The 13,296-nt window shown below is 36.8% G+C and overlaps 1 protein-coding gene across 1 annotated transcript; it reads right to left on the bottom strand.

Annotated features, from left to right (window-relative positions):
• Window positions 1-2,089: 2,089 nt before the first annotated feature.
• On the bottom strand, window positions 2,090-13,061 carry LOC128029163 (scavenger receptor class F member 1). Its single transcript, XM_052616756.1, has 11 exons — window positions 12,789-13,061; window positions 12,320-12,378; window positions 11,278-11,379; window positions 6,853-7,384; window positions 5,979-6,197; window positions 5,061-5,189; window positions 4,874-4,977; window positions 4,677-4,785; window positions 4,469-4,593; window positions 4,233-4,361; window positions 2,090-3,333 (listed from the first exon to the last, which is right to left on the bottom strand). The coding sequence occupies exons 1-11, from the start codon at window positions 12,887-12,889 to the stop codon at window positions 2,258-2,260; spliced, it is 2,685 nt and encodes an 894-aa protein (XP_052472716.1). The 5' UTR covers window positions 12,890-13,061; the 3' UTR covers window positions 2,090-2,257.
• Between the last annotated feature and the right edge of the window lie 235 nt (window positions 13,062-13,296).

The raw sequence follows: 13,296 nt of genomic DNA, 5'->3' as shown, positions 1-13,296 counted from the left end.
TAATATTAATATTAATCAACTTAAAACTGTTACAGTATATTGCTCATAAAACAGGCTTTTCATATTTTTATGTTTTGTTTTATAATTGCAAAACAAGGAATACAGTTAAACAAAGACGAAAAATGCTAAAATGTTGGAAAAAAACATGAAATAAAATTTGGATTTCATAGAGCCCACACATTCAACTTCTATTGACCAAACATCTGACAAAACTGAGCTCAATCAGAACTCTCCACCTTCCCCAGCTCCACCTGTATAGATCTGCTATGGGGTGATTTCATGTGTGTCATATATGGGGGTTATTTCATACATGTTATATGTGCAGCAGAAGTATTTCTTAAATGATAACAGCAGCATGTCTGTGAATGTTTTGGCAATAACAAGTCTCATTGCTTGCTCTGCTGCAGTAGCAGCAGTCTAACAGATCTATTCCACCAAGACTAAACACATTAACATTGCAATAGTATTACCGTACTAAACTCTCTGGGAGTTGTGATGACAGAAATTGTATTATTGAAAGGAGGAACTGAAATCAATATATTATATTATATTATATTATATTATATTATATTATATTATATTATATTATATTATATTTTATTATATTATATTATATTATGATGTAAAAGTTTTTCTTTACAGATATGTATTTACAGATTGAATCTCCGAACAAAATGGGTTGACTACGCAAAACCTCCATATCTAAGAACTGTTGGAAAATACTGGCTTGGCTGCAAAAAAAAAAAGACAGGAGCAGAAAAGAGATAAGTCCAACTGTAAAAGACATTTAATATCATACAAGAAAAATAAGCTGCATTTAAATGGTCAAAAAGTGTCATTACTAGGCCCTTTTAGAATCTCTCCACTGATTTTAATACAAATGGAATGACATTCATAATGTTCCACATGCCGTCTTCCCCTGGAGACTATAATCTACTCTATATTACTAACTGTTGTGTTGATTAATTATGCTAGAAAAATAAACAGACATATGAATATCATACAATTATTGTACTTTGATTTTCATTGAGAATTCAAGCAATTGCATGAGAAGATTAACATTTTGTACTGATGCTTACAGAAGCCTAAAGTTCCTATGAGCTTTAAAATAGTTTTAGTGGAGTTTTTGCAATCCTTGAATAAACAGCAATGTTTTTTGTTGTTTTTTTTTTATGCATACATCATTTTATTAGGTAATAACTTTGAAAGATATTAACATAAGTCTCTTTCTGTTTTAGCTTTTTCATCACTGTAAACGGTTGTTAGGGTGTTTGTCATTTTTTCCTGCCAACAACCAATACCATTTACATTTCCAGTCAGTGTTTTGGCACAGTTCATCCTTTTATTGTGGTTTCTTGCCCTTTCCAAGGAAAACACTGAGCTTACTGCCAATATCAGGCAATTGAATTCCTACATTACCCCATATTACATGTAATCAGTGTCATGCTGCCAAGAACAACTTCGCTATAGTGATGCATGTAGAGACTAATCCTTATTTATCGTGCACAGAGGAAAAAGATGCCAAAAACCAAGACATGCAATTACACAGAATCTGATTGAGTGTGTCAGGTTACTTCAAAACAATATGATTTTCCCAACTGTTATGGAAGTTATTTCATGCACAATTGCTGTTAGGTTCATATCTTGGCTCAGGACTGATCTACACCACTGTTTAATGTTCTTAAAAGATGTCTCTTAGTCTCACTATGGTTGCATTAAATAACTTTTTTTAAGCTTTTGAAGCTGAATTTTCAACAGCTATTAATTCAGTCTTCAGTGTCACATGATCTTTCAGAAATCATTCTTATGTGCTGTAATTGCTGCTCAACTATTTATTATTACTGTCAATGTTGAAGACAGTTGTAATGTTTAATATTTTTGTTGAAACCTTGATATATTTTTTCAGGATTGTTGATCAATAGAAAGTTAAAAAGAACAGCATTTATTAAAAAAAAAATTGCAATGAAAAAGTTTACATTTAATTAATCTTGAATATAAGTATAAGTAGATACAGTTACTCAGTGAGTTATGAGGGCAACATCTTGATAAAATACTTTTTAGAAAAGGGGATTTTTAAAAAATAAGCAAATTTTTTAAAACAGAAGTAATGTTTTAATAGAAAGTATAATAGGGAATATACAAACAAACAAAATTTGATACAAAGATATGTTTATGCAGTTTATGCTAAATTGCATACAGTACTTAAAAACGTTTTTTTTATTGCCCTTTAAATCATTAAGTTTAATATTCAGGAATATTATGAATGCTTTACATAAACATTCTCATAATTTGGCTCATTTTCTGCTTGGTCCACAACTGTCTCATTAATAATAATCTCTGAAGATGTGGAGACCCCATCAGACGGAGCCACAGTCTCATACGTGTGCTCTGTCAGACTGTCTGTCTCACAAACTACTTCAGTGTCTTGCTCCACCTCCAAACTATGGGGTGTATTGCTTTCTGGAACACTTTTTAAAATGGAGGACAATGGCCTCTTGGGGGTGCTGTTCTCCTGAGGAAAGTCTGTTGTGCCCACAGTGCAGGGAGAGCTGAGGGAGTTGTGTTTCCTGCGACTAGGTTTCCTCATGACCACCTCTGACTGGTTTGACCCTGTAGCTTGCTCCCATGCACTGGCCCGCGCTCCCAGTTTCCTCCGAGGTGGCTTGGCGATTGCCTGCCCCCTTCCTTTGGGCTGGACGCCCTCTTCTTTTTGTCTCTGTAAGCTACCCAGTCTGCGCAGCATTGCCTGAACGGGCCCTTCTGAGGGGGTCTCTTGCTTGGCTATCTTTTGGGTCTTACCCACAGTAACATATATGGTTGTTATCCTATCTGAATCTGCCTCCTGGCCACTATCAGATGGCTGGGCATTTTTCCTGGTATTGGAAAGTGTACGTCGTCTCCCACTGGGCACAGTGAGGTGAGTCCTTAGCGGGCCAGAACTATATCTTTCCGAGTCAGTTTGTGATGTTTCAGATGCAGCTGCTTGCTCCTCAGAGGAGATGGTCTCCTCGTTGTTTTTCTCTTCTTTTTGTGTTTCTGTTTCAGTGTGGTTTCCCTGTCCTCCTTGCAGGGCAGAGATCATCAGCACACCCCAGGTCTTGGGTTTGCGATTAGTTCCTGGCAGATCTTGAGTTGAGCCACGGCGCTCTTTAGGACTGAACTTTGTGCCCTCTGCAAAAGAGACCGAAGGACGTTTGGATTTGGCAATGCTGGAGGTACGAGGGATACCAAAATCTTGCGACATGTCCTCGCTGCTGAAGGTTGATGGGTCAGGGAAGAAGTTACACTTAGAGTTTAACTCCTGAAGCTCTCCACCAGCCACAGTAAGAACATCTGTGTGAGGAAAATCAGAAGTTTAACATTAATCAGTGTATTCAGGAATATATTTGGCGCCAGTCAGATTTTTTTTCCTCTCGCATTGACACATTTTTGATAATGTGAACAGCAAATATAATACATTCAACATTTTCTTGCAGTGTGACTTTAATGTGAACAGTCAGAGGTAATTTCTAAAATAATCTATGAATTTAGGAATTTGGGATCAATAAAGAAATTCAGCAAGAATGCATTAAAGAGATGAAAAGTGACAGTAAAATATATTTATAATTATTTTTTTGGGGTTCCTGTGGCTCAAGTGGTAGAGCATTGCGTAAGCAGCACAAGGTTGTGGGTTCGATTCCCGGGCAATGTATGTTAGGTAAAAAATGTTAGTCTGAATGCACTGTAAGTTGCTTTGGATAAAGGTGTCTGCCAAATGCAAAAATAGAATTTCAAATAAATACTGTTCTTTTGAACTTTCTATTTATTAAATAAAACCTAAAATATATATATATCATCATGGTTTCAACAAAACTAAACTAGAATAAAATATTTCTTGAACACCAAATCAGCATATTATAATGATTTCTGGCATAATGACTCCAGAAAATTCAGCTTTACCATCACAGAAATATCTTCAACTGTAAAGTATCTGACCCCAAACCTTTGAACGGTAGTCTGCTGAATGGTACAGATCACATTACCTTTGTGAAAGTCTTTGTGTTCTTTAATATTATATTTAGGAAAATAGAAATTGTAACATTTACTGCTATTATTAATATAAATCTTAATATCATTCACAGTTCAAAATAACAACTAAAAAGAACAGCCAAAGCAAAACTCTAGCTACTGCTATAACTACAGTGTGAAAACAACACAGAAAGTGTGTGAAACTAGAAATATAACTCTTGTACCTTCCCGGGGGGGTTCACAGTAGACGACCTCTCCTTCATCATCAGTTTCAAATGAATCAGTCACCCAGCCGGACGATGGTTGTTCAATGAAGCTATGGTTAAATGTGAGCTCAGGGTCATGATGAGAGACTGAAGACACAGCGAAGAACATTAAAAGTCCATTTGCGTTTTCCAAAATACAAGCTCCCTTCCTTACGTTTCTCAGTGAAAGCTTAAAATGTAAATAGGCACATTACCTGTAACCCTCGGCAAACCAGATGACCAGAGACTCATGCACGGCATTGCTGAGCCCATGTTGGCTAGCGCAGTATAAACATGATGCTTCATGCGGACCGCAGGGCTACCATCTCCAACCACCACTCTAGAAGACAGATTAAGCAGATTTGATAACAAAAAAATATATATATTTCAGAATATATCAGCTTCCAAATGACATATTCATACCCTTCCTTCCCTTCAACGGGCCGCCCACAACAGCAGCAGCAGAACAGCAAGGCAAGTATTAAAATGCACAAGGGAATCAAAAGCCCTGCCAACAGACCTGCCCTGCTACCTAGCAGAGAAACACACACAAAAAATAGATCGGATGAGGGGAATGCGGATACCAGCTGTGAAAACCAAATGTAGTGTTCTGGACATACTGTTTGGACAAGCCCCTGTGGCTGGATGGCAGGCATGATTCCCACAGTCACATGTGGAGGAGCAGTTGATGCCATACAGGTTAGGGGGACATGTACTGTTACAGCTACAACAGAGACTGAACAGTGAGGGACACTTATTTGACACACCAAGTTAAAAAAAAAACTTTAAATACCACTGTACACTCACCTCTCACCCTGAAAGCCAGGAAGACAAATACAACTTCCTGTCACATGGTCACAGTGGCCGTGATGGCAGGTTTTACACAGGAAGCGACAGCCATCTCCGTATGTACCATCTGTGCAGGGTTTGTCACATCTGCAGAGAGGGAGAAGCCCAAAATAAAGTCAACTAAAAGATATCAAACAAACTCTAAGGTAGCTTAGCAGGTAGAATACTCAAAATAAATCTGTTTAGGACACGTAAGTCACTTTAGTTAAGGCTGTAGGTAATAATGTTCGTTAGACTTTAAATTAGGTATTAGCATTTTTCCAAATTTAGTTCAATTCTGATTCACAAGCATCCAACTTGATTGAGTGTCTTGATTCATTGCCTATTCATTTAGGACCTTTTCAGCTGAGGTGTCAACTTCAAACATCAAATATGAAAGAAATACTCTCTCTGATGCTGTAAATTATGCCGTGCAGTGTTTCAGGATGATTTAAATCTGTAACTCATCTTTTTGAACTATCCATGAAACAGATTGGCTCATAAGAGTCATTTATTCGTGAATGGGATGCTGGTTGCACAGAACAAGCTCAAAAGAGTGCTTTGTTCATGAATCAAACTACTCTGGTCATGCGTTATGTTTTTGATTCACTTATAATAATCGGCTCGTAAGAGTCATTTGTTTGCGAGTCGTTCAACACTAGTCATGCTGAATGTTTTTGTTTCACTAAAAAGAGCTAGCCTAAATGAGTAATGTGATTTGTGGATCGGACAACATTTTTCACATTGTTTGTTTGTTGCTGCTCATTTAATTCAGTTAGTTAGTTCTGTAAAAAGGTCTTTCATTTAATGTGATTAAGTGAAGATATTATATATCTTATATGGTATATAAAACAATAGAGTGTTTCCTTTCAGAACTAAATCCTAATAGATCTGTACCTCGGTCCAGTCCAACCAGGATCACAGTGTGAGCACGCTCCAGTTCCCGGGTCACATGGGTCCATGTTTCTGCAATGCGGACAAATCTCTCGGCAGTGATGGCCATAATAACCTGCAGGACAAGGCTGATCGCAGCGAGTTCCATTCCAACCTGGTGCACAGGCATCACACAGGCCGTCCTGTTTCGAGCAAGACCTGCCTCCTTCACAGTGTCCACAGCTACACGCACACACACAGATATAAGAACAGACATCATGGATGAACCAAAGAAAGTCTTTGTTTACTTAAGCTGAAAAATTAAACAAACAAAAAACAACTTTAAATAAGGTTAAAATGCTCAAAGTAACATAATTGCATGCATTAATAATATCTTTAGACTTTCAAATCAGTGTTAAATCTCCTCTGTCTGAACAAATGTACACTACCGTTCAAAAGTTGGTAGGATTTTTTTACAGATTTTTTTTTAAGTTACAGCTGTATTTATGTGAACAAAAATACAGTTAAAATATGACAAATGTGATAAATGATAAGAAATATATATATTATTTCTGTGATGGCAAGCTGAATTTCCAGTCTTCAGTGTCACATGATGTTCGGAAATCATTATAAAATGCTGATTTGCCATTCAAGAGACATTTCTTATTATTATCAATGTTGAAAACACTTGTGGTGCTTAATATTTTTTGTGAAAACTGTGATGCATTTTTTTTCAGGATTCGTTGATGAAGCATTTATTTGAAATAGAAATCTTTTGTGACATCATAAATGTCTTTACTCAATCAAATACATCTAACCCTGATCGATTTAATGCATCCTTTCTTAATAAAATCATAATCAACATGAACTATTCATTTAATTTAGCCTTCTCACCAACCTCTTCTTACAGCCTCTGCCATACTTTCCACTGTCACAAGGCTCATTGCAGAAAGGCTCTTTGTAACCCGGGTAGCAGAGACAGTTTCCAGTTTGCAGGTCACAGTCAGCATGGCTGAGATCACAAATGCAACGGCGGTCACAGGATGGACCCCACCAGCCATGCAGGCACTGACAGACCTTTGTGTACTGCTGGCAAGGGGACACATAGCAGTTGCATTTCAGGCTGCACTTTTGGCCCCAGTAGCCGCTGTTACACAGGCAGCGTCCTGTGGCTTGGTCACAAGTGGATTTGCCAAGTTGGCACTGACAGGCTTTGGAGCAAGTAGATGTCCACCAGCCCTCCTCGCATGTGCAGTTGCCATAGACAGGGTCGCATTTCCCATGACGTCCACAATTGCAGCCGTTTTGGCACAGGTTGCCCCAGCGGTTAGGCAGGCACGAGCACACACCAGTGACTGGGTCACAGAGCCCATGAGGGTGACAGGCACAGAGCTCTCGACAATCCGGCCCCCAAAATTCAGGAGGACAAGCTGTGGAGAATAAATAATTCAGTTTCATAATAACTAGATATTACTACTACATGTTGTGGAGGATTTTTAGTGGTCAAAATATGAATTGTTCCAAGTATAATCATTGTGAAGATAGCCATTTATGTATCAAGTTATTCTACTGTTATAATCATGTGTCTGCCTGTGTGTGAGGCCTGCATGAGAATACATTGTGCAGACAGTGCAGGGGTACAGTATATGGTGGAGCTGCACGCTCTATTCGGACATTAGTCAAAATATATGATAAAAAATCTAATAAAAATATTGGTCACTCCGTTTTGTTTAAAGGTCATTTTCCAGGGCTAGATTGAATAAAATAATATTAAAAATTACTCCAAAGATCCAAAATCATTAAATCACATATGCTGTGATGATCACTGGGGATAACAAGATGGAAATGTTGATGGCTATGGATCCTAGATTATGCAGTGATCTCCAATCCTCTTCTCAAAGCAGCTCATGAGCAATAACATGAAAAAAAAATCGGACTAAATTTTTAATTACACAAACAAGTGACATTTGAGAAATTATAATTGGGTCTCTCAAGTGCACTATGGTCAAGTGCACTATGGAACAATCCTTCTACAGCCAAGTAATCTATTAGAATTCTATTAGAATTTGATGAAAAAATGTATACAGTGATTTATACAGAGATTTATACAGTGATGTTACACTAAACTTTATGGTGACTGGCGTTGCCCAGTTGCATGACATCTAGAAACTATGTGGCTATACTCAGTAGATTCTAACAAAAAAAGGTTAATGTTATCCTACTCAGAATCCGTGCCAATCCACATCTAAAATCAGTCAGTTCTCTTTCAGCTGAAATCTCAAGAAAAAATATTTTTGGCCAAAAGGGGGTGTGAAAAAGTATGAATGATGTTGTTGTATGGAGTGAAAGAGGGTGTCTGACTAGACAGGGACACTGAGGCAAATCAATCATTTTACCAAAAAAAGCTATATGCAAATTTTAATATGTGGGCCCACACAGCAAATTATGCCTATGCTCTAAATGGATGAATTTAGATGAAGCTTCAGTACCTAGGTCATTGTTGTGTCAGAAAGAAAAGCAGTGCATCACTTGCGCTGCGTTTAACATGGGAAGGCAGAGCATAGCAAGCTTTCTCCGTCCACCCACATCTAACTTTTTTTTTCAACATATTGTGATAGAGCTGATTCTGTCAAAAGGATCAATTAAAATATTGTCGGTAACACTTTAGAATAATGGTCCATTACTTAATGTTAGTTAACTACTTTAGTTAACATGATTAAGCAAGAACAATCATTCTACAGCATTTATTCATTAATTCTACAGCATTAATCTTAGTTGATGTTCGTTTGAACATTTACTAATGCATTATTCAAATAAAAAGTTTTAACATTAGTTAATGCACTGTGAATAAGCATGAACTAATAATGAATAACTGTATTTTCATTAACTAACATTAACAAGGATGAATAAATACAGTAATACATGTATTGTTCATTGTTTGTTCATGTTAATTAATAAATTAACTAACATTAACTAATGGACCATTATTCTGAAGTGTCACTGTATTGTCTTTCTGATTGTTAACATCAAGTGGGTTGAGTGTTTTATAGGTCAAAAGGCCTCTGCTACTGACCAAAATAGGCCTAGGAAATTATCCAGTGATGTAGTGGAATTCAGTTTATAAAACAAAGAGATAACTGAATTAGCAAATTGTTGAGAATAAAATTTAAATGAATTGAAAAATAGTAAGGATGCAGGTAACTGATTAAAACCAAATTCTTTATTATATCATAGAAAATGGGTATTAGCCCTTTACTCATTGTATTGACAGCACTGGATTTGTGAGAGCTCAATAAGTGGCCAGGACAGCCCTCAACCCACATTCAATTTCCACAGGTCACACCAAGAAGGAAGACTGAACAGATGAGGAAAGTAGCATACTTGATATCACTAACAAAAAACTCTTTACAGGTGACCGCAATTCTATCAAGGAATGGTTTGCTCCATCAATGAGAACCTGCAAAATACTTGGGAGAAGATGTAGGCTCACAAATAGAAAATAGGAAGTGAAAAGAGAAGGAAACAGACAAGCAGACAACAGAAACTGACGAGGAGAGACTCTGGGAAAAGATGAAGTGCAAACTGATGACAACTTAATAAAGAAATGCAGAAGCAGCTCACATTCAAGAGAAGCAAAAAAAAAAAAAAAAGAGTGACAACATATCTGATGATCATTACATGCCTAATGCAAATATTTATTAATTACACTGATGAGGCCTTATCGCTCTTAAAAGAGCAATTGGATGCAACGAGCAGAATGAAATGGCAAAATAGCTTTATAGTATTTGTTAACTGAAAAAGGAAAAGTATGTGTTACTTTTGGGGAACAATGCTGTATTAATATACCAAATAATACTGCTCCAGAAGGAGCATTGAGAGAATGAATGATCAAATTGAAAAACCTACAAATGTGAGATTGGTTTGATCTAAAGCTAGGAGCATGGGGAGCATCGTTAACTAAATTGGGAATGCTGAGTATGTTTTCTGGCATCAAAACCTCAAGACTTCAAGAGTGATTCTTCCTAGACATGGCAGATGCCAAAGCATCTTATAGTAAGCAATATGAATCCAGCAAATAATATGAAAATTATGTGTAACATATATATCAGAAAGAAACATTTATCTAGTGTTGTTTTGCCAAAGATATTCAGTTCTGGTCATCAAATATGATTGGCTGAGCGCTGAATAAATCAGTAGATGCTGACAAACTAGTGTCTTTATAGGTCATTCACTGAATCATTCATTCAAACACACATGAAGGCCACAACTGTGTGTTAGCGATGGGTGCCTTCAAAGCACTGATTCAAGGAATATTTTATAATCAGTTCGGCACTTTACTCTTGCCAAATTATGTCATTTTAACAATTGAGGAAACATTCTAAACCATCCTTGAACTTATGATTGAGTGTCTTATCTTTAATGATTTATGGTGATCTCGGGTTAGTTTTATAATTTAATTACATTTTTAATTAATTCAATGAAGTTTAATACTTATGTACAAAAGCTTCTAAGTTTCCTAGTTTGCCAAGTAGTAACACAAAGCACCACACATTAATAAAAATACACATTTTAAAGAAAATTCTTTATATAAATTTAATAGATTGTACTTTTATGAAAACATTTGCAACTGGTTTAAAAAAGTGTAAATAGATGTGTGTGAGTTTTCAAAACCTGATCTCACAGCAATTCGTACATTTTTCACGAGGTGGCTTAATCGTATGAATTTGTACGACCACACTTGTACAAATTCATAAGATTTTTGCCAAATCGTACGTATTTTACAAGTTGCACAATTCGTATGAATTTGTACGAATGACCTACACCTAACCCCGCCCCTAAACCTAACCGTCACTGGGGTTTAGAAAAATCGTATAAAATCGTACGAGTTAGGTCGTACAAATTCGTACGAATAAGCCACCTCGTAAAATACGTACGAATTGGTCGTGAGATAGCGTTGGTTTTCATTGTATTTACATAGTTTTGACAAGCAGGTGCTGCTAGCCTGTGTGTTTCACCCGTTTCATAACAGTGAATCAGTTTGCAAAAAAATTTAAAAACTTTTCGGAAAAGTTTGAAGGTTGATTGTGCTTAGGATTTGTTTGGAACTATTTTGTTCGTCAGAGGAAAAACTGACACGGTAACTGGCATAAGTGGGTCTAAAATGTAGGTTATTCAATATTAAATTCTTGTTTATACAAAGCAATATATCAGGCTTGCTCGTGTGGTATTGTTTCAGTGTCTAACCTAATGGCTATATGCAGCTGTGCAATTGCAAAAGGCAGTTCTGAAACCAGAAACAAAAGGACTAAATGATATTACTCACGGGTTTTGCACTGATACCCGTAAAATCCAGGTTTACATCGACAAAGTCCAGGGTATACACACACTTCATCCTGCAGACAGGTCCTTTCTCCCTCACAGAGGGCTGAGGAAACAAAAAGATGCTTTACACACAACAGTACCTAAACCCTTAGCTTAAAGGGGTCATATGATGTGATTTCAAGTTTTCCTTTCTCTTTGGAATGTTGAATGCTCTTGGTGCATAAAGAAGATCTTTAAAGTTGCAAAGACTAAAGTCTCAAAACCAAAGAGATATTCTTTATAAAAGTTAAGACTCGTCCACGCCTTTCTAAAACGCCTTGTTTAAATACACCACACATGTCTACATCACAATGTGGGAAGATTTGCATAACGTTGCCCAAATGTTCACGAGAAAAAAGAAGGCGTAACCTTTGATTCTAGCTGTTTCTGCCGGCACCATGTTGTGGAGATGCTCTTTTGTTGTGAAAGCGAAGCTACTTTGTTTGGCCTTCCGAAAGAGGACACAACTAGAAATCAGTGGTTAAGTTGTATTTACAACACTGATCCAGAATAGTTCAACCCAAATATACAGATGGGAGCAACACATTTTATAGACGACTGTTTCCTGATCCTGGGAGAGGACAATACCAGCTGTTATGACTCACAGTCTGTACGTTTACATATGTAAAGGATTTGCAACTGATGATTCAAATGCGAGTAGATGTTTCCATCACACGCTTGAGGCATTCGGCCAATCACAACACACTGGCCAATCAGAGCAGAGCAGACCTTGCTTTGTAAAAATGACACGTTTCAAAAAGGCGGGGCATAGAGGAGAAACAATAATGTACAGTAAGTGGAAAATAATGTTTTTTTAACCTTAAACATAAACACATTTCATTACACCAAATACACAAAATAATGTCCTTTTTAACAACATCATATGACCCCTTTAAAACTGCTGACATCTACAGGCCCAAAGGAAACAAGCCTTTTGTCATCAATAAAGCAACAAGTCATTTTGTATTGAAGAAGCTACATCAACAGATGGCATCAATACTCACGGATTGTGCATTCATTACCGTTCTGGCCCCATCCAGAACAACATATGGGAGAATAATCCCTATTGAGAAAATATAGCAGACATCATAGAATGTATTGAATCTACACTGACATAAATTAAAAGTTTATAGGTTAAAGAGACGTACAGTTTTATATCTTAAGAACCCCTATAGAAAATACGAATCATAAATGACAATTGTTTCGCCTATAAACAGGAAACAGATTCAGTGGAAAACTTTTTTTTTTTTTTGTCTTGACAACACTACACTAGAGTTTCAAAGGATATCTCAACAATATCTCAAGATGACCCTTAAAACGTTTCATGTTAAATTCCATCAAGACTTTTAAAAGATCTTGGCTATTTGATACACATTCCTTTTATAGCTTATACTATAAATCTATGTCAATATATATGTTATTTTTCATTATGAATTTATGGAGAACATCTGAGACCAAAAGATAATTCAGTACCTGACACTGAGGCAGACATTTTTCCCAGTCAGAGAGAGTGTCTGAGTTGAGCAATGGACACACATGAGCATCAATCCAAATGAGGTCAGAAAGATGTCCATCCCCTCCGGACCGACCAAAACCGGACCCCCTCTCCTGCCACAGCACCAGTACAAGTTAGTTCTGTACTTCTAGAACAAAGAAGATCTAGTCCAGGCTCTATAGCAAAATGTGCTCTCAAAATCCCTTTGTTTCCTCTGCAAGTTTCCTGAGGAAGAAAAGCCAGCTTCCTCTAATTCAATAACCCACTGGTTGTTTAAAGACAAAATCAAGGCCCAGAATTTTGTGGGAGGAGTTGGGGTATTTTTATCGGTCAGAGTGTCTGCCAACAATTTCTCATCCTTACCAATTACTTTCATACATTAAAATACAAATATAAAAATAATTGTACTGACTATAGATGGCCTTTTTTGTTCAGAGGTCAAAAATCACACACACACAAACGTAACAATAACACCTCTGGATTTTA

The sequence above is a fragment of the Carassius gibelio genome, chromosome A15, assembly GCF_023724105.1.
Source record: "Carassius gibelio isolate Cgi1373 ecotype wild population from Czech Republic chromosome A15, carGib1.2-hapl.c, whole genome shotgun sequence".
In the NCBI taxonomy this organism is placed as follows: Eukaryota; Metazoa; Chordata; class Actinopteri; order Cypriniformes; family Cyprinidae; genus Carassius; species Carassius gibelio.
Note: the sequence above shows the minus strand (reverse complement) of the source record. Positions and strands in the feature narration are given on the sequence as shown.